The sequence below is a fragment of the Danio rerio genome, chromosome 4 (assembly GCF_052040795.2).
Source record: "Danio rerio strain M-AB ecotype USA chromosome 4, GRCz13ab, whole genome shotgun sequence".
In the NCBI taxonomy this organism is placed as follows: Eukaryota; Metazoa; Chordata; class Actinopteri; order Cypriniformes; family Danionidae; genus Danio; species Danio rerio.
Genome location: NC_141024.2, coordinates 16,283,489 through 16,306,439, shown reverse-complemented (window position 1 = coordinate 16,306,439; position 22,951 = coordinate 16,283,489). Strand labels below are relative to the sequence as shown.

The 22,951-nt window shown below is 33.8% G+C and overlaps 1 protein-coding gene across 2 annotated transcripts in view; it reads right to left on the bottom strand.

The window, feature by feature from the left end:
• exoc4 (exocyst complex component 4) overlaps positions 1-22,951 on the bottom strand; it is a 207,420-nt gene that overhangs the window by 58,833 nt on the left and 125,636 nt on the right. For both annotated transcript variants that reach the window (XR_015482068.1, NM_001030134.2), the window contains exon 11: positions 9,604-9,823. Coding sequence is in view for 1 of the 2 variants with exons in the window: in NM_001030134.2 (NP_001025305.1) it covers positions 9,604-9,823 (220 nt within the window). In the remaining variant the exon portion in view is untranslated. The remainder of the gene's footprint in view (positions 1-9,603; positions 9,824-22,951) is intronic.

Sequence of the window (22,951 nt, the reverse complement as noted above, 5' to 3'; positions counted from 1 at the left end):
ATAAAAGCTGTTTAAGTCCTCGTGTATGAGATTTAAGGTTTAGGACTCTGCTGAAGTCTGTTCTGAAATGAGACTTGACGTCATTCGCTGTGGTTTTTAATGACGCACGACTCTCATTGATAGGTGAAAATCTGATCTACATGCTTACACTGCAGACACGAGAACACAGATCCGATTCATATCGGATAAATTTCCTCATATGAACAAGGCCTGAATCTGATTTAAGTAAATCGGAACCCATGTGAATCCATGTGATTTGTTCCTGCTTACACGTACATGGGCTATGTACATAGGAATTGAGTCACTTGAACAGTGCAGTGTAAGTGCGGCCAAAAAGAATTTCTTAAATTAAACCCTGTGAAGAGATTAAATGCAGGAATGGGGAAAAGAGCGCTCTTTTATTATCAGCTGTCAGTCAGCGCTCGCTTTTTTGTTCCTGCTCATTGCGCCTTTTGCCTTGTGCTGTGTAAATATAGACAATTGGATACAAGTCACTTATAAAAAATGATGTAAGCTGGTCAAAAAAAAAAAAAAAAAAATCAGATATAGCCACAAAATTGAAATTGACCATCAAGATCTGCAGTGTAAATATAGCCTTAGTGTTCCCATTAAGCATTTTTATATTAGCGATATTCCAAAGTGTGTATAAAAATAGGGGGATGGACACATGGCTAATGGTTTCCTAAGGAAAAGTAAACTGTATGGGGTTTATAGTGTGTTAATTTTTGGGTGAACAATCAGTTTCAGCTCCATTTTTCACTGCTTTCCTCACAGTATCTTTGGCTACATTAGAACCCTTTCCCTTTGTTTTAGCTCCATAGGCAGAGATTAGCCTCAGCGTTCAAACCTCCTGTACATGTAAACCCAGTATGAATTCAGGCTGCAGTAGGTGATAACCATTGTCAGTCTTTTCCACACGGCTCATTCAGGTAGGGGTGTAGCCCAAGGTTAGGCCAGTGTTGGTGGAGAATGTCACTGGCATAGAGGAGGAATAAATTCAGCCCACAGGTAAAGAGAAACACACTCGGCAGGCCGCTGTGGTGCAGCCAAAGCCCAAAAGACTAACTCTGGCCTGAAGGAGGAACTAGGTCTGAACAAAGGAGTTTCTGAGATGACAGAAAAGCAAAAGCAAAAGCAGGATGTGCCCTTAAGGACATAAAAAAGAGTGGGCACTGCATCACTGTCAGCTGAATCTTGATAAATTTCATCAGCTGAACTGAAAGGACTGCAGCCGTTTGAAGTAATAACATGAATTTAGCTCATAAATCTGATTCAGGTCTTGAGTCGCCTGACCGTCACTTTAAGGTTTTCAAACTGCAGGGTGTGAGGAGAGGTTAGATAGGGTCTTGAGAAATGATTTATTGTCATCGAGGACAAATGACTCTAAATACTTGTATGGCGTATTAGCAAAAGTGTTCGAAATCAATAATTCATTAAAAGCTAAATTATTCTATGGATTCTGATGTCTGCATGTGCTGTAACTTTATAGAGTAACGCCACTTGAAAGGGCATGGAGGTATATCAGGGATGTACCAATTTAGACATGTTGTACGCATTTGTGACCTGTGACCGATTTCATAGCTATTAAAAAAATAAACAAATAAAATAAACAATGCGCAATTAAAATGACAATAGCCCCTAATAAATTCCCAAACTTTCTGTGTGACACACAGATCTGTGCTCCTCTAATGGAGGAGAGCATTACAGGATGCCAATCATCAGAAATCTCTCACACACACATGCGCGCACACACAGACCCTACAAACAAAAAGGTCACTCTCATTAGTTCAGCTCCAGACTGTGTGTGTGTGTGTGTGTGTGTGTGTGTGTGTGTGTGTGTGTGTATGCGTGTGTGTTGATGGTGAATACAGTGTGATTAAAAAGGTCAGCTTCATTAGCAAAGCGCTGGTGGCAGCTCAAGTCTACATTTCACAATGAGCTCTGACTGAAAGGCAGAGACAGACGGTAAATCATGTGTTTAAAAACAGAATCGTGAATAAAACACAGCCCTGAAAATTCAGGCCTAAAATACCTATGCTGAGATCTGTTTTGTCTGCAAGTACAGCAAGGAATTGGTATATAATGTTTGTATATGTAGATTTCTGGGTATAAGGCTCCTAACATTTGGCAACCTAAAGTACACACATGCTCACAATTTTTTAAATAAATAATTTTCATTTAAAGTAATTAAATAAAGGGAAACATGGTGTATTTTTATACTTTAACTTAAGCTATTTAATTTCAGGATTTTTTTTTACATTTTTAAATTAGTTTACAATTTAATGAAATTAAATAGCAAATAATTAAAATAAGCATAAAATATATATAATAAAAAAATAAATGATTTAAATAAACAAATAAGGAACAGTTCAACATTTGATATTTATATTTGTATATAGTTTTTTAATAAAATGAAAAATAAAATAAATATTAAAATAGAATAAAAACATTAAATTAAATTAAACTAAAGTTTAGTAAATAACAAAGATACAAAATAAAATAAAATAAAATAATAATATAAATTTTTTTTAATTATTAAATTAAAATATTTTTTAATAAAATAAAATAAATATAATAAAATTAAATAATATAAAAATATAAAAATAATATAAAAAATAATTTAAAATTTATAAAATAAATTATAAAATAAAATAATAAAAAATAGAACAAAAAAGTTTAAATGGAAAAAAAATTAAATTAAACTAAAAGAAAAAACATGTATATAATATATATATATATATATATATATATATATATATATATATATATATATATATATATATATATATATATATATATATATATATATATATATATATATATATATACATACATACATACATACATACATACTGTATGTATGTATATATATATATATATATATATATATATATATATATATATATTTTTTTTTTTTTGTACCACCACCAGTACCAAAATGGAGTGTGTGAGTGTAAGTTCTCTTGTGAGAGATGTCTGGACACGTGGCCCCTGTAAGCAGCGCCACAGATCCTGTGGTGTGGAAGATTAATAGAGCCAATCTCCAAACAAGCGGCACAGTGACCCCCCAAAACATTTCTAATGAAATGAATCAATCAGTGGCCCCGGACCCACAGATAGCATCAGCTCAACACATCGGCAAACACACAGAAATGGAGAGAGTTTTCTGATATCACAGAATGAGGACGGCCAAAATTGAGCCTTGTTTTTAAAACAACATAATGCTAATGCTGTAACACTTCACTACGCCAGACACACGACAGGCCAAGAAAACACTCTTTAACTTCTCTCAACACATTAAAAAAATATTAATAATAATAACAGTTTTAATTAAAAAAGCCCTGCTCTCGTTATATACTTTCAAAACAATTATGTCCAAATGATTAATAAATGGTTGACTATGTTTATTTTTTTGCAAAAAGGAACAAGGCTGTGATAAACATAAGAACAATGTGTGTCATAATATAATAGTATGAGTTTCAAGAATGGAAATAGGATTTAAATGAAAACTTTTAGCTCACAATATTGTCTTTTAAAAACGTTAAAGTTATTATTTATAATTATTAATAATAATAATACGATGACAACGACTACCACTACTGCAACTAACTACGACAACAACAAATACAACTACGACTAATACTACTATTACTAACTATGACGATGATTACGACGGCAAAAAATACAACTACACTGTAAAAAAAGGCAACCAGCTTCAGGACATTTTGAGTTTACTCAAATTAAATAGTCATTAGCACTACTTCTACTACGACTACTACTACCACGATGACAACTACTACTACTAACTACGACGACTACAACTATGACTATGACTACACTGTGGAAAAAAGGCAACCGGCTTCAGGACATTTTGAGTTTACTCAACTTAAATAGTCAACAGCACTATTACTACTACAACTGCTACTACCACAATGACAACTACTATTACTAACTACGAAGACTACAACTATGACTATGACTACACTGTGGAAAAATGGCAACCGGCTTCAGGACATTATGAGTTTACTCAACTTGAATAGAGTTAATAGCAGTACTACTACTACGACTACTACTACTACGATGACAACTACTACTACTAACTACGACGACTACAACTATGACTACGACTACACTGTAAAAAAAGGCAACCAGCTTCAGGACATTTTGAGTTTACTCAACTTAAATAGAGTCAATAGCACTACTAATACTACTACAACAACTTCTATTACTACGACGACAGCTACTACTACTAACTACGACGACTACGACGAAGACTATACTGTAAAAAAAGGCAACCAGCTTCAAAACATTTTGAGTTTACTCAGCGTAAATAGTCAATAGCACTACTACTACTACGACTATTACTACCGCGATGACAACTACTACTAGTAACTATGACGACTACAACTATGACTACGACGAAGACTACACTGTAAAAAAAAGGCAACCAGCTTCAGGACATTTTGAGTTTACTCAACTTTAATTGAGCCAATAGCCGTACTTGGGTTAAGAGTCAACTCTCTCTGCAGCAAGTTGCCTTACAATTTTGAGTTGAGTTTTTTTTTTACAGTGTATGACTATGACCACGAATAAGAATAAGAATGAAAAAGAGCAAGAAGAATACTAATACTAGTAATGAGAATAATGAATTTCGACATTTTTATATTACAATATTACATGTAATTTTAATAAGATTTTTTAAATATATGTCAATATACAAGTTATTTTAGCTAGTTTATGAATTGCAGTGTGTTTTAAATAACTGAACTCCATTTTGTGATTGTTATTGGCTTTTGTTCACATTTACATTTCGTTTAATTTACATTTTTATAACTAAAATAAATGTACTACTTAAATAATGATTGCTCTTATGAATTCATTATCCATTATATTCAGTCATTTCCTCATTATAATTTCACAAATGCATATAAATCAGTGCCATTTTAGTATCAAGCAACTATTCATTTTGTGGCTGCATTTTAATTAGCGTGGCTTTTTTCTGTTTTAGCTTGGCTTTTAAAGTCACAAACCAAGAAAGATGACACAAACTAAAACTTTAAAAGCCTTAAAATGCTGACAAAACAACAGACATTAAATCTGTCCTGAGATTCCTCCTTCGCTAGTGTTGTAGGTAAATTGAAGTGTCTGTTTACGGGTGTGTGAGTTAACATAGTTCCTGATGGCGAAGAGCAGTATATTTAATGTTGTGAAACTAAAAGAAAAGCCCTGTTCCCCACGGATCAATGCTCCACTTCTCCCAGGCTTGATTTCTCATAAAACACCTGCTGTACCAGTCCAGCCGTACACAGACATGCACCCATAAACACACACACACGGCCCCGTCTCTCCGTCATCATTTCCCTGACCACAGGAGAGCACTACTTTAAGCATCATTTGCCTCCTCCATTTGGTCTACAATGCATCACACAGGCAATAGACAATCTGGAGAGAAGGGTCAATTTTAGCTCGGTACTTTCTCAGTGGTGCCCGTCCATTGAATTCCTGGAGCTTGAAAACTTTTGTTTTATAGTTCTGAAATAACTTTAGATGAAATGTTCTCTAAAAAACTGTATGAATTTTGCTTTTACAGCCTTGCTATGAGCATATAATAATGCACAGGGGTGGACTTAAATTACAAAAATTCAAATTACATTATTTTTTTCATTTTTAACTGAAATCATTAATTAAATTATAAATAACATGAATTAAATAGATAAAAAAAACTTTTTAATATTTATATACAATATAAATTTAGTATGAAATCATAATCCAATAATATATTTATATAGTTATATAAATTTATAAGCAATGATAAAAAAGTTATCAAAATAGTCAAAAATTAATCCAACTTTTTATTGTATTAATTATTATATTTTAAGGTGTAATCTATTTTTATAAATTTAATGCATTAGTAATATTACTATTATTAAAAAAACTACATTTAAAATGGAATTAAAAATAATATTTTGAAAGTAATAAAAATAAATAACAATATATTGAAAGTTGTAGAACAAAACAACAAAAAAATATAACAATATAAAAATACAATATATTGAAATACAATTAAAATATATTACATTAAAAGTATATTGAAAGTAAAATAAAAAGTACAAAATGCAGTATATTAAAAGTAGCAAATTAAAACAAAATCAAAACAAAAAAAAACTTATCAAAAAGCAAAACAAAAACATTAAATATAACAATATAACAAAATACAGTATATTAAAAGTAACAAAACAAAACAAAAAACAAAACAATAACAAAAAACAACATAATAAAAGTAACAAAACAAAAAAACTAAACAAAACAATATAACAAAATACAATATATTGAAAGTAGCAAAACAAAACATATAAAATCCAATAAAAGCAAAAACATTAAATATAACAATATAACAAAATACAACATATTGAAAGAAACAAAACAAATCAAATCAAATTAAAACAAAAATATTAAATCTAACATTAACAAAATACAGTTTATTAAAAGTAACAAAACAAAGCATAAAATATAAGAATATAAAAAAAAATAAAATACAAAATATTGAAAATAAACACTAAACTAAACTAAACCTAAACTAAATGCAAACGTAAACTAAACACAAACTAAACTCAACTAAACTAGACATAATCGTAAACTAAAAGTAAACGTAAACGTAAACATAACGTAACGTAATGTAACGTAACCTAAACTAAACACAATCTAAACGTAAACTAAATGCAAAGGTAAACTAAACTAAACTAAACTAAACTAAACTTAACTTAACTAAACTAAACTAAACTAAACTAAACTAAACTAAACTAAACTAAACTAAACTAAACTAAACTAAACTAAACTAAACTAAACTAAAAGCAGTCATGGCGAGCTTAAAACTTGAAAAACTTGTAACTTGATCAAGGCACATCTCATATTACGCATAAGCTTTTGCCACCTTTGGTAGATTTTCAGCCAATTTCTCATTAAAAAAAACCTGTAAAGTTCCTTGAAATGTAACAGACCATTTGGTGAGTAAAAATTTATATATTCATCAAAGCCAATGCCAATTTGGCGATTGGCAAATGTTCATTTTGGACGTTGAACAAATGCTTTCCGAATACTTTGCTTAAATTCATTCCACATGACTGCAAAATCAACAGACACTTCGTGAAGACGGGCACAAATAAACACACACAAATGCACACTTGACAAGACAAACAACTCTGAACATCACTAAAGCTCTTCACCAAGGAGTTCATTAAACAGCTCCTGGAAGAGAGAGAAACTCTCAAACACATACAGAGCACGACCCAAGAAACGCTTCTACAAAACAGTACAAAGTGCCGGGTCAGGATGGGACGCCCCGCATGGGCTGTCAGGAGCAAAGCTGATGCACCTCAGATTGAAGGTAATTAAAACGAAAAGAAAGCCCAAACAAAAGAGCATTTTATGGAGCTCCCGCTATCCGGAGAGTCGCTCATTAGCCCAGCAGGGTAATTAGCAAGATGCCGCAGTCCTCGTTAAGGAGAAATCATAATCGTAAACAAATGGCTGTGAGCTTTCCGTGCCTTCCCTTCTGTAATGAACTGCCACTGTTCTCAAAATGAAAGCGATGCTAAGACTTGGAGATGACAGGTTTCAGTTTAAAGAGTAAAAGGAGCCCATTACGGCTTTCATCTGAGAGCTAAACTCATCACACTCAACGTTAGTGGATTCTTGCCTTCGTCTGCTTGTAAAGGGAGCTTCTCGTGAGGTTAATTGACCAGATCATGGACTCTAAGCGCAGGAAGACATTGAAATAACTCAGATGCGCATGCACAATTGCACACGCATACGACCGGAATGCAGATAAACATAAGAGGCATTATCGGTTACACTGCGGGAAAAAAATACTTTGAAACCGATTTTACTCAGAAATCGCTGGTAAAGGCAACTCAAATTGTGGAAGCTACTTGGGAACTGAATTAAAAAATTCACATAAACTTGATTAAAACAGATGTAATTAAAAAACTAACAAAAATATTAATAAAACTTTTGCTAAATAAAATCTAAACAAAAAAAAATAGAATAAAAAATCTAGTGTTAAAATTATCCCAATGTACTAAATTAACTTTGTGACATAAATAGTATTTTATTTTAGAATGTAATCTAATATTCTAATAAAATTTATATTTAAAAGTTAATTAAAATACATTTCATTTATTAAAATGTAAAAATGTCTTTAGAAGAACACACTTCTTCAGGGCAATAAATCTAAATATTGCATAATAAAATAAAGTAAACTAAATTAAAATATTATAACATGACAACACAACACGACACAAAATATAACATTATAAAATATAATATAATTATATATAATACAATAAAATAAAATATAATATAATATAATATAATATAATATAATATAATGTAAAATATATATATATATATATAATAAAGTAAAATAAAACACAATATAATATAATATAATAAAATATAATATAATGAAATAAAATAAAAAAATATATATATAATATAAAAAAATAAATAAAATGTAATAAAATAAAATACAATAAAATTTTATATAATAAAATAAATATAATATAATAAAATATAATAAAATAAATATAATATAATAAAATATAATAAAATAAATATTATATAATATAATATAATAATAAAAAATAAAACAAAACAAAACAAAATAAAATGTAACAAAATAAAATAAAATAATATATATTTCACCTACAATTATATATTATGCAGTAAATAAATATAACATTATCCACTAAAATAAAATTAAAATATAATAAAATAAAATATAATATAATATAATGAAATAAAATAAAATAAAAATATTATAAAAAATATAATAAAATACAATAAAATATAATATAATAAAATAAAATATAATATAATAAAAATAATATAATAAACTATAATACAATAAAATAAAATTCAATATAACATAGTAAAATAAAATATAGTATAATGTAATAAAGCAAAACAAAACAAAATAAATGTAATAAAATAAAATAAAATATATCTCACTTACAATTATATATTATGCACTAAATAAATATAACATTTATCTTGCAAAGAACACTCAGGGGAAAAAGAAAACAAGCAAATACTGATAATAGAGCGAAGTGAGCTAGCAAGTCCCTTAACTGATGAACTAAGCACATCCAGCAGTCTCCATGGTAATAAAAGGTTGGACTTCCTGTGCCGGCAGGAAACAGCCATGGGAGAGATGGACAGCTGGCAGCTGTTCTCCGCAGCGGTGCACTGTGTGTTATATGAGCTGCACTTAACTGCTGATTCCAGGTCAGCCAGGATCAAACACAATTTCAGCTCCAATTATGATGTAGGGTGATAGGGGGGGTAGGTGGCCTTTATCGGTACTCTCAGGAGAGTGAAGGAGAAGAGCAAAAAATAACCACACTCTTCTGTGTAATTCAGAAGAGAAAACAATCGGACCGGGCTTTTGTGCACTTGACCGGTAGGCAAATACTGTTTGAATGCTCTAATGAATGGATGCTCTAATGAAAGGAAGAAGTAACAAGGAAGCCAAAAATAGTGCTTATATTTCTATATGTGTTTAAAAAAATTAAGTTTCTTTTGGGATCAAATAAAAAAAGCTACCTGTAGAAGTGGTCTTTGAACGCCCAGGGTTTTCATGGTGTCAGCGTTGGCCAGGATCTTCAGCGGATCAGACGCTTTGGTCACAGCCTCAATTTCCTTATTGGTCTCGGTGCGGACCTGACTGAGGAACAGGTCATTGATGTAGTAGGTGAGGAATGTGCGGAGCTGACACTGCTTAGCCTGAGCTGGACCCATACGGGACTCAATCTCCTGAATGAACCTAATGACACAGAAAAAAACACACACACAATGCCTTTTCATTAAATTATGCAAAAGAGACACACATTTATGCAAGTTCTAAACATGTCAGAGATGATATTGTAGAAATATGAGTTTAGAGGATGCTTTGAACTTTCGGTCGGCAGCTGATGTGTTTAAAGAGTCACATTCGGAAAGCTTTGAAACGATAGTTTTAATCTATTTTAATTGCTTTTAACGTCTTTGAACTAATACTGCTGTCGATCAGCGCCACCTCCTGGACTGATTATTTTAAAAATGCGATCTAATAGGATGGAAAACGAATGCTGAGGTATTTTTCCTTGTTGTCAGATGGTTTAAATTAAGCCTCATCATTGCTAAAGTCAACATTTTCTCTTTCTTTCAAATATATAACCAACCCAAACAAGTGTACTTCACCAAAATGTTTGACACACACACACACACACACACAAACAGACACACACACACATACACACACACACACACACACACACACACACACATACACACACACACACACACACACACACACACACACTAACACACACACTAACACACACACACGCACACAAATTCAATGAAAAATAAACTGCTCCCGATCAGAATCAACATGCAAATCAGCCAGAATAGTATCAGTAATGTACTTTTTTTGGTCATTTTTGCATGGCTTACAAACCTTCTAGTTTCATGCCAGTAATATGGTTTGCTCTTTATAATTGTGTGTGTGTGCATTGTGTACATTATAACAAAAGACAGGTCGGGAACACTGACACTATATTTCAGCATCTGATCTGACAGCAGACACTGAATTAGAACAACGTTTTTCTCTCAAACTTGAGCTGCATCTGACAGAGGTATAACAAAATTAACACAAAAAAAAATAAAGTTTTGCATTACAAAACCCCTCAGTAAGGCACTGAAAACAATGACAATTCTTAATGGACTTTCTAAGCACCCTACTGGAAGGTGCTGGTCAAATGGCGCCCTCCAAGCACCATGAAGAAAAAGGTCTATAATGTGTCGAGTAGCTCCGGTTTTCGGGGCTCGAAACTCCGGCGTAGTGTGGATGGATGGCATAACCGTAGCAAAACTTATGCATTTTAAAACTAAAACGTATTACTGTAAATGGAGCCTCAGACACTCTGAGATAAGAGTTGATCCTGCAGTGTACATTATAAGAATATTACATGTTTTTTGACCTTTGAAAAACTACAAATTTAGGGCATTTAAAATAATGCACAATCATTTTTGATATAACCTGACATATTTCTGTTTATTTCACAAAAGCCTTAACTTTTCATTTATTTCCAGGTTTAATTAGACTTTCAAATTTAACTTGGCCTCCAAAAACGTGAAATAGAGAGAGAGGAAAAAACACAAAATTCTGGCTTTTAAGTACTGCCTACACCATGCGTGTCGGTGAGGGAACAAGACAGGTGTTGAGCGGGGACGGGCCGTTGCGTACGAGCAGACAGAGGCTCATAGATCAGCAGGAACACTGATTTATCACTACGAGACTGCAGCTGCACAACCCTGACTCTAAACACCTCCCTCAGCATTGCACAGCCAATTAGTCAAGCCAGCAGAGGGGAGCCCATCCACACATGTGCATTGTGCGTGTGTGTGTTGGAGGCATTAACAGTGAAAGCATGGCTCAGCCCTCAGTAAGCAAAACCGGTACTGAATCATTGCGTAAAGCATAGCAAACCTAAATAAACACGAACAAAGACAAAAACTGGCCTCACTTAACACTCACTTAAACTTGTTATTGATTGTCAATGTTTATACCAGGGACAACTGCCCCATTTGAGTCTTAAATTAAGTGGAAAAAATATACTGGTACAATATAAGCTGAAGCCAATGTTAGAGCTTTATCCATTTCACATGATACTGGATTTTTAGTTTTGCATATTCTAGAACAATGATAAAGTACATCTGCTATTACTGTACCATTACGGGTGTCAGATATATGCTCTCATATACAAGTTGTCAGCAAATTACAGTTGTGATTTATTCATTTTGGCCAATATTATGTATTGGACACATCAATCCATTGCATATATGTTGTCTGACGATTTTTGAGTTTTGATTTATTCATACTGACCTATTTTCAAATTTAATTCTACATAATCTAGGTGAGTGTTTCTCAACCACATTCCCGGAGGACCACCAACACTGCATGTTTTGGATGTCACCTTTGTCTGTCACACCCAACACAGGTCTTCCAGTCTTTCCTAATGAGCTGATGATCTGAATCAGGCGTGTTTGGTTAAAGAGACATAAAAAATGTGCAGAGCTGGTGACCCTCCAGAAATATGGTTGAGAAACACTGTTCTACGTAATTGGTGAATTTACAGTACTGTGCAAATGTCCGGCCACTAGTTTTCCCCCCCAAAAAGGTTTAAAGTCGATAATTTCGATATTCAGTTTACATTTCCAAACATTATTTTGTCATTAATTGTAATTTTACAGTAAGATTATTGTCTCCACAAAGAGTCTGACAACATCCAGTTCTCCAGAGATCTGATGTGATCACCTTCCAGTCTTTATATATCTATCTATATATATATATATATATATATATATATATATATATATATCTATCTATCTATCTATCTATATATATATATATATATATATATATATATATATATATATATATATATATATATATATATATATATATATATATAATTTTTTTATTATATTTATTGGATTTTCACAATACAGACATAAAACATATTCAAAAGACATGCAAGGAAAAATACCAACACAAAACAACAGAGAGAGAGAGAAAAAAAAAAAGAAAAAGTTCAGATTACACATAAAACTGGACTACTCCACATAAAACAGATCGGAAAAATGGCTAAAAAACATTGCTTATTTTTCAGATAATAATACAGTTACAATATTTCTTGAAGCATCATAGGGCAAATACTATGTTACAAATAATAAAAATATGAAGTCCAAACTTTGAAAAAAAATTCTGTTTTTTTTTGTGTGTGTGTAAAACATGGATAAGTTGTTCCAGGGGAATCAACTCAAAAATATCTTGTGCCAACCTTTAAGTAAAGGAGATTTATCACTAATCCAATTAAGTAAAATATTTTTTCTGGCGGTTAATATATTATACATGTTCTTATGCAACCATCAGGTATACCTAAAATCAATGAAACTGGGTCAAAATCCAATGGCATGTTAAAGATCTTTTCTATTTCCCCTAGCACCAAAGACCAAAATGCGTTAAATTACCGACATCAGTTTTACATTGTAAACACATAGGCGAATTAGAAGGTTTAAATAGATGTCTGCAGTTAGGGGAGATATGGAGTCTGTGTATTAATCTATATTCTTCTTTCTGGAAGTACATGAAGAAACAGAACAAACTAAGACAAACTAAATCCAGAAGCACTTTGGCAACATACCTGCAAAGCTACCTGGAAAACTATAGGCAAGTGTACCAAGTGTGATCCAACCAAATGTTCATTTGATTTAGTTAATAAAAGTGAATTGATAAATAAAATGTATGTATGCATTGCATTTGAAAGCATCCTGATTTTACAGGGTTTTTACACATAAAAACTGACCTAAAATTTAGAACATTACTGTAGCTTTGCAGGGTTTTTTTAAGCATCTTATAGACATTTAGGGTGATCTCAATTTGCATACCGCTTAAATCTATTAAAACGTAGAGTATGTTTATTAAAGTGAAAATTAGATTGCTTATCATAGATAAATTAAAAGAAATATACTATGGCAACAATTAAAAAATCCATCAGTGATATATGCTCAATATTTTAATATTATATTGGATATTGGAGAGCCATATCAGTTAATACCTGATATTTAAATCTGCATGCAAATTTCTTATACATTTCTGTTATGCAGCAATGTAATGTTTAAAACATTATATATATATATATATATATATATATATATATATATATATATATATATATATATATATATATATATATATATATATATATATATATATATATATATATATATATATATATATATATATTGATAGTTTTTAGTATTGAATTTAGTATTGAACTGAGAACCAACAATTTTAAGATAAAAATATTGATCGATTTATAGTTGTAAAACCAATATCTATATCTAAAAACTCACCAAGACCAATGACCGATTGGTCAAACTCAAAGATCTGAATGAGAAACGATGAACATCATAATGGAAATCTATACAACTGTGTAGTTTGGCAGTTTGAGTTCATTCTCTGCAGCTGGGACTGTATATAATATACGGCAGGCCTTCCCAGAACCCTCTTGAATAATTTGGCATGGTTTAGAAATACAGACAAAGATAATGGCTCAATCTCCACTTCATTATGTCACCAATATAAATGTCCTCTATAAGAATTATTCACACCAGATGGTGTCTCTTACTTTCCGCTCTCGCCAATCTAACAGACACAGAGTTACACATGCACGCAGCAACACACAAACGCAGCCATCGTGTGATCATCTTGCAGTGTTAATATCTCATTCCATAAGTCTGCATGATCAATGGTCTTATGAGGTAAATGGAAGGTGACAGCTGCCATAAAGACTCATTGGCTCTCTCAGCTAATCGAGTTTCACCCAGTCTAGATTCAGAGAAGAAAAACGCATCAGGAACATTGCGAGCATGACCACATTGACCGTCATGACAGAAGCGGCTGCTAAAGAATGAACCACATATATAAGCCAATGACCTCAGAGTTACTACAGGAAACACACATTAAAAATATATTTTTAACTATGTTTTGTCCTTCAAAAAGGCCTCAAGTTTGAGGAACTCAAGTTTGATGTGACAAAACTTTGATTAATTTCATGGGCTTTAATATTTTGTGTTTTGCACTTAATGATTCACTGATAAATATGAATTTCAACTGAATTGTTTTTAAATTGTTTGTTGGATAACCCTTTATTTTGATGGTCCATTTGAGCATTAGTAGACTGTCTGCTTAATATCTGCTGATACTGCTCCTTCGACAGACATTTAACTGACTATAAGAAACTTTGCAAGTACATGTCAGTTTAGACTAACCCCAACCTAACAGTCTACTTATAGTCTAATGATAATTAGTTGGCATGTAGATGCAATGTAACTTAAATTCAACAAATGGACCATCAAAATAAAGTGTGACCGTTTGTTGTTGTTAACATTTCACAAATGCAAACAAACCCAACCACAGGAGTATCACCACCAATATTATCATATTTTAACCCTACACGTTAGTTAGTTTTAACCATATATTTTGGCATATATGCATCTGACAAAACTATAGTGTTACAAATATTGTCACAAACAGTGAAGAAAAGCTGTAGGCTTTTTTGGTGATGGCAGCTTAAATGCACCTCACATATCGAGAATAAAGTCAAATGCACTGCTCAGTTGTAATTTTTTTTTTTACAGACTTCAACAGAGTTTAAACGTCTTGATGGTTCGGTAAGTCTCTTTTATCAAATCTGATCTTTATTTTGTATTTTCTATTGGATTCACATCAGGTGATTGGCTGGGCCATTCTACAGCTTGATTTTCTTTCTCTGAAACCATTTAAAAGTTTCCTTAGCTGTGTTTTGGATCATTGTCTTGCTGAAATGTCGACTCTGGTTTCATCCTTATCATTTTGATAATGTAGATGTTGGAAGCAGCTAATATTAATTTACAATGACAAAGAGCAGAGGGTTGCTTAATAACTACAGAGAGATTTCAGCTGCTGTCTGGGCTTTCACTGCCTTTCTACACCTCCCTTTCTTCATGTGTTCAATACTTTTTCCATGTGTCACTTCATTTTATTAAACATTACTTCATTTGTAAACTAATTAGCTTTGTTTTCTTTGCATATATGGATTTCTTTGGTTGTTCCCAACAAAAGTCAACAGCACCTTTAAAAGTGAAAAGTCAAGAACACGTCTAATACGTATTCCCCCCACATTATATAGATATTTATATAATATATAGACAATCTATAGTTTTATCATATGTTAGCAAAAACAAACAAAAAGTAAACCAAACAGGGGTTTAAGTCAGGACTCGTTCAGTGGGTGAATCATTAAAGAGTTCACAACTGAACTGAGAACCAACAACTCCAGAAAGAACTTTTAAAGGAACTCTGCCAAACTTGAAGCCGCTCATCCTACTAAGCGAAAAGAAATGAAACACTCTTTTTTTTCTGCGTCTGATCTGTGGCACACTGCATTAGGCAGGTGTGGAGAAGTTGGATGCTCCTCTCTGCAATCGCATTTAATGTGTGAACAGCATGCGAGTGTGTAACCAGGCTTGAATGTGCTGAGAGACGCTTGAAAACTGAGTCAAGAGGAAAAAAGTCTTGTTGAAGGATGGGAAAAGGGAATGAGGACAGTCCAAGGGCGGAAAAAGAAAGCAAGGAGAGTAAAACTCGATTCTGCTGAGGATCAATCAGTCTCACGGTTACCTGGGTTCACAAGACGCCTGCTGAGTTGAGCCACACTTTTGAACGAATCTATTAGTAAACACCAATGCTCGTCATTCGCTTTATAATTCAAGTTTAGGAATTTTCATAATTTCCTGTTTGTGCTAGATTATTCCAACTGTATTTTTTTTCAATGGTAAATTTAGGTATTTTTTGGAGAGCAAAGTCAAGTTGTAGATTCATTCAGATTAGATTCAGTCGTAAATACAGTAATGGTTCCAATGTAAAAATTTTATCTGTATCATACTACTTTTTTGGGGTACCCTTTCATTAGGTAGTCTGGTATCTAAAGACTCACTGTTGAACACTTATTGGTATAGTGCAAACTATTTTCCCACATATTGTATACCAGACCTGTCAAGTAAGGGCATTGGAAGAGGAATTGCAAGCCAGATCAGGGTTTATCATCCTAAATTTATCCTAAAGTGGCAACACAATTCGTAACTTTTTCATTTAGTGGCTAATTCGTATGAATTTGTACGATCTAATTCGTACAATTTAGTACGATTTGCTTATCTCCCAATGACGGTTGGGGTTAGCGGTGGGGTCAGGTGCCACGCCTCCTTTTTAAAATCATACCATTTCGTACGACTGAATTCGTACAAATTAGCCACTAAACTGGCAAAACGTAAAATACTTACGTTTTCTCGTGAGATCAGGCTGAAAGTGGACACCCATGACATTTGGAGTCCCACAAGGCTTAATTCTGGCACCTCTCCTGTTCAGCCTTTATATGCTCCCACTGAGCTGAATAATACGAAAGAACCAAATCTCCTACCACAGCTATGCTGATGACACTCAGTTCTACTTAGCCTTACTGTCTAATGACTTTAGCCCTATTGACACTCTCTGCCAACGCATTGATGAAATTCACAATTGTATGTAATTTTCTTCGGTTAAACATAAAGAAAACTGAAGTCATTGTATTTCGGAACAGAGATGAGGTTCTCAAGGTAAATGCATACCTTGGCTCTAATGGTCAAACAATAAAAAAAATAAAGTAAAAAATCGTGGTGTGATTCTAAAGTCAGATCTAAGCTTCAATAAGTCATGTCAAAGCAGTAACTAAATCGCATACCACCATCTCAAAAACATTGCAAGAATTAGATGCTTTGTTTCTAGTGAGGACTTAGAGAAACTTGTTCATGCTTTTATCAGCAGCAGGGTGGATTACTGTAATGGCCTCTTCACTGGCCATCCCAAAAAAGACGGTCGGACATTTGCAGCTCATCCAGAACAGAAAATCAGAGCACATCACACCTGTCCTCAGGTCTTTACACCCGCTCCCAGGTACACTCAGAATAGATTATTACTTGTCTATAATTTACTAAACGTAGGACCCTGAATACATTGCAGATATGCTGACTGAATACAAACCCAACAGATCACCCAGATCTTTAGGATTGTATAGATTAGAAATTTCCAAGGGTTCAGTCAAAGCAGGGTGAATCAGCCTTCAGCTATGCCCCCGTACTGGAATCTGCTTCCAGAAAGGATCAAAAGTGCTCAAACATTAGGCACATTCAAATCCAGACCTAAAACACATCTGTTTAGCTGTGCCTTTACTGAATAAGCACTGTGCTATGACCAACAAACCGCACTATTATGTCTTTCTCTTCATTTTCATTCTTTTATAACCTGTTTTTAACACATCTGTTTTTATACTATTTGTCTATTTTTTTTTCTTTTATACGCGTCTCTTTTATTCCTGTTTGTGTAAAGCACTTTGAATTGCCATTCTAAATGAAATGTGCTATATAAATAAACTTGCTTAAACTGTACTACACTAAACTGGAAATGTGAATTAATATATACATGAAAAAAACCTAGATGTGTGTGAAAACAATGTTTATGTGCATAAATACAATGTGTGATCAGAGAGGTTAATATGGTATTAAATATTGAGATGTTTAGACTACCATTTCATTATGTATTTGGTTTGGCTGTGTTAATGCATAAAATAAATGATATTACTGATGCAAATTTGCTTGATTTAGTAATGTATTTTCATCATTTGCATTAAATATTATTAACGTCTCAAGATTTTTGAATTAGTCATGTTAACATGTTAACAAGGACGGCCCTAATTAAAACTAATAGGCATGAGTGTAAAATGAGAATTGTTAATAGATTATTCTTTCAACTTTACCTAAATATGAAAGCTTTAGCAGAAGTAAACACTGTCTGTAAAGCAGTTAACATGTAAAATGCCATGTAGCATCTTATATTGGGAAATTTCAATAAGGGACTGAGACGTAAACCCTTCAAAATACTTCGAAATATGGACAAAACATCTGTAATTTGGACCTCAGCTTCATCTGCAAAGATATGCTGTGTAAAATTGGTGAAATCTTCATTTAAAGGCTACAAATCAGTTCACAAAGACAAAAAAGCCAGCAAGAAATATAGAAAAACCTTTCATTAACTCATGTTATTACTGTGTTTACAAGGCAGCATCATGAGGATGAAACTGATGTGGGATCAGTGGAGGAACATTCACCATGCTGAACCCCCTCAGAGCAGTACGGGACGTCTGTTAGCATAACTCACAGCTAATAAGGGGATTATGGCATGTAATCAGAGTTGGGGTCCTTTACGTTCTTCACTGAAATGCAATTACCGCCGTGTGATCAGGACATAACCTCTCATTGACGGATGATCTTAATCCATCCAGAGGATACCAGAAATGAAACACAATGAACATTTGATGAGGATCCAGAGGACGAGGATTGATTATTATAACTGTACTGAGAATAAACATAGGTTTTAGCCAGTGTGTGGTCACAAAATTGATTGTTTCTACTGCACGCTCTCAGGATTAGGGATATGAATAAAATGCATTCCCTATAAGCATTAATCTTAGAAGTGCAAATCTGAGACTGCCTAGTAACCACTCAGAAGACCCTAGCAACCACATCCTACTGCAATAAAATGAAAAATCACTCAGAACTCTTTAACAAGCACAAAACAATAACCTATAGCACATTATGAACCATCCACAACTACACATGGCCCAGTACCACTCAGAACATTCTAGCAATCATACAGCAACAACTGCTTAGAAAACCATTTGCAAAACCCTAGTTACCTCTCATAACCTTCAAATAATAACAACTAAATAAGAATAGTTGCAAAGAAATAACCCTTAAAAACCAAATAAAGCATCGGCATCTAAACCTGGGTTGCAAATAGAATGACAGAAAACTTCAGCACTTCACTTCTTGGCACTCATTTTAACAGCTTCTACCAACAGCCCAGAGCACAATTAGATAGAACATTTCATAAGTTAAGCTTAGCAGCCATTAGCAACAACCTGGCAATCGCCCAGAACACCTTAGCAACTGCAAAAAAAGCCAAGCCAAACATTTCAGCATCTGCATAGCAACACCCTGGCAAACATCAACAATACATCAACTATCTAAACCAATAAATACATATTAGTGTTGCTAAAATTTATGTTACTTTAATTATATAGTTATGACTTATATCTATTGTTATTTAGACAAAGATAAAAAAAGAAAGTTGTATGCATTTATAGATAAATTAGTAAATTAAGTAGATGTAAATTATATTAATTTTATTTATTATTTGATGGTTGGATGGACGAATAGATGGATGGACAATAGAACCGAGGGATAGATGGATGGATAAACAAGCAGACAGAGGGACTGATAAATGGATGGATACACTAACAGAGACATGGATGAAAGAACAAGTGGATGGATGGATGAAAAAAAGAAAAAAGAAAGATGTATGGATAGCTGGATGAACAAACAGACAGAGGGACCGATGAATGGATGGATGCACTGACAGGGGGATAGATGGAAGGACGAGTGGATGGATGGATGGATGGATGGATGGGTAAATGGGTGGATGGATGGATGGATGGATGGATGGATGGATGGATGGATGGATGGATGGATGGATGGATGGATGGATGGATGGATGAGTGGGTGGGTGGGTGGATGGATGGATGGATGGATGCACATACGGATGGATAGATGGATGGACAAATGACAGATGCATTGATAGAAGGATGAACAGACAGATAGAAAGACAGATGGATATTAGACAGACGGATGCATGGATGCATTGATAGACAGATGGAAAAAAAACTAAGGGATGTATGGATAGCTGAACGAACAGACAGATGGATGGATGCAGTGACCGGGAGATGGATGAATAAACGGGTGGATGGATGGATGGAAGAACGAGTGGATGGATGGAAAAAAGAACTGAGGGATGTATGGATAGCTGGATGAACAAACAGACAGAGGGACTGATGAATGTATAAAGGCACTGACAGGGAGATAGATGGAGGAATGGATGGATGGATGGAAGAACGGGTGGCAGGCTGGATAGATGGATGGATGGATGGATGGAAGAACAGATGGTTAGAAAAAGAAAAAAAAAAGGGAAGTATGGAGAGCTGGATGAACAAACAGACAGAAGGACTGATAAATGATGGGTGCACTGACAGGGAGATAAATGGATGGATGGATGGGTTTACGGTCGATGGATGGATGGATGGATGAATAGAAGAAAGGGTGGATGGATGGATGGATGGATGGATGGAAGAACGGGTGGATAAATGGATAGATGGATGGATGGATAAGTGGATGGAAGAACAGGTGGATGGATGGATGGATGGGTGGATAGATGGATGGATGGATGGATGGATGGATGGATGGATGGATGGAAGAACAGGTGGATAGATGGATGGATGGATGGATGGATGGGTGGATGGATGGATGGATGGATGGATGGATGGAAGAACGGGTGGCTGGATGGATGGATGGAAGAATGGATGAATGGAAAAAAGAAAAAAGAGGGATGCATGGATAGCTGGATGAACAAACAGACAGAGGGACTAATAAATGGTTGGATGCACTGACAAGGAGATAGATAGAAGAACGGGTAGGTGGATAGATGAATGGATGGATGGATAGTCAACTACATTTGACAAATAAATACAGTTACTAGATTAATGGATTGTACAGTAGATTGAAAGATGAATGGAGTAATGGATGATAAACAGAAAAGCAAACATTTACATTTACATTTAGTCGTTTAGCAGACGCTTTTATCCAAAGCGACTTACAAATGAGGACAAGGAAGCAATTTACACAACTATAACAGCAACAATGAATGAGTGCTGTAGGCAAGTTACGCAAAGGTACGCAAAGAAAGTGTAAGAAGCAAAACAGTAGTATTTTTTTATATAATGTAGTTAGTGGAGGGGTCAGAGAGGGAATTGCAGATTAGTAAGGAAAGTGGAGACTAAATAGTTGAGTTTTAAGTCGTTTTTTTGAAGACAATGAGTGACTCTGCCGTTCTGATGCAGTTAGGGAGTTTATTCCAAAAAACAACTGTTACAAGGTTTATGCATTTTAAATAAGATATACAGATATTGTTAAAACATTTTTAAATACACCAACAACCATTTCGGTTCTACATGTATGAACTTCAATTTAGATAAGGATTAGATTACATTCTCATTCAATTCATCAGCATGCATTTAAGCTCAACATCAATGTCATTGCTGCACTAGTTTCTCAATGCTCTCTACTGCATTATGTGAGGCTGAATTGACTGTCTTGAGTCGACAGAAGATGCCACTGACTCTTGGAGTGTGACTCGTCTAAATCAAAGCCCTCATCCTGCAGTGTCTCTCACACACCCAGAAACACTGCACACACACTGAGTCCCAGTTTATTAGCACCGACTGCTTCTGATTGCGCTCAACAGCATCTAATTAACTGTCATTAGAAAGCAGATGTCTGTGCCCAAGGCCTTCGCTGGATTATTGTGTGCAGAGCGCATTGCCTGTGAACACACACACACACACACACACACACACACACATTGCATACCACACTGAAGATGGTGCATCAACCTCTTCCTGTACTTCTCCCCTCCAAACCAATTACAAGCTCAGTAATTAAAGCGTTCTTGTAGTATAAATATGTATTTGTGCATTATTGAAGGCTACTGAACAGAAGGGTTACACAAAGTCTAGCTGAGTCATTTTTAATAATTGTAAAAAGCCCTGAGGTTTGCTGTCTGTCACTGGCTCTGCAGCTGGTCAGGTTGGGTTGTGTAACAGACATGCTGCAGTCTGGTGTAAAATTCATTTCTGAAGACTGACAGAAAGAGATGACATGATTTGAGAGTCGAAAATATGTAAACAAATGTGCAAGCCATTAAACTCAGCAGGTGTCACCGCATTATATGCTTTCTGGCTATCTATTATGTTTTATGTTCATGCATAAAAGTCTAAACAGGTTTTATGCATTGGCATTCCTTCAGGGAACAATGTTTATTTTATTTCTGTTTTAAGTTTTAATTGTTATTCTTTGTGTTGGTGTTATGTACCTGCTTTAAAGAACACATCTAAATTCAATTCGTTTTATGTGGTGAAAAGTTACATTTTCAACATCATAACTCTTAAGTCTTAAGCGATTCTTCAGAAATAATTATAATGATTGATATGATTTTATTATTTTTTTATATTATTATTATTATGATTAACAAAGTTTGAAACATTTCTTTGGTGTTTAATAGTTTTGTGGAAAGCATTACACTTATTTTTGCCGGTGCTATGGTGAAAAATGTTTAAAATCATAGCATAACTGAATTTTAAATGTCTTTACACTTATTGACATA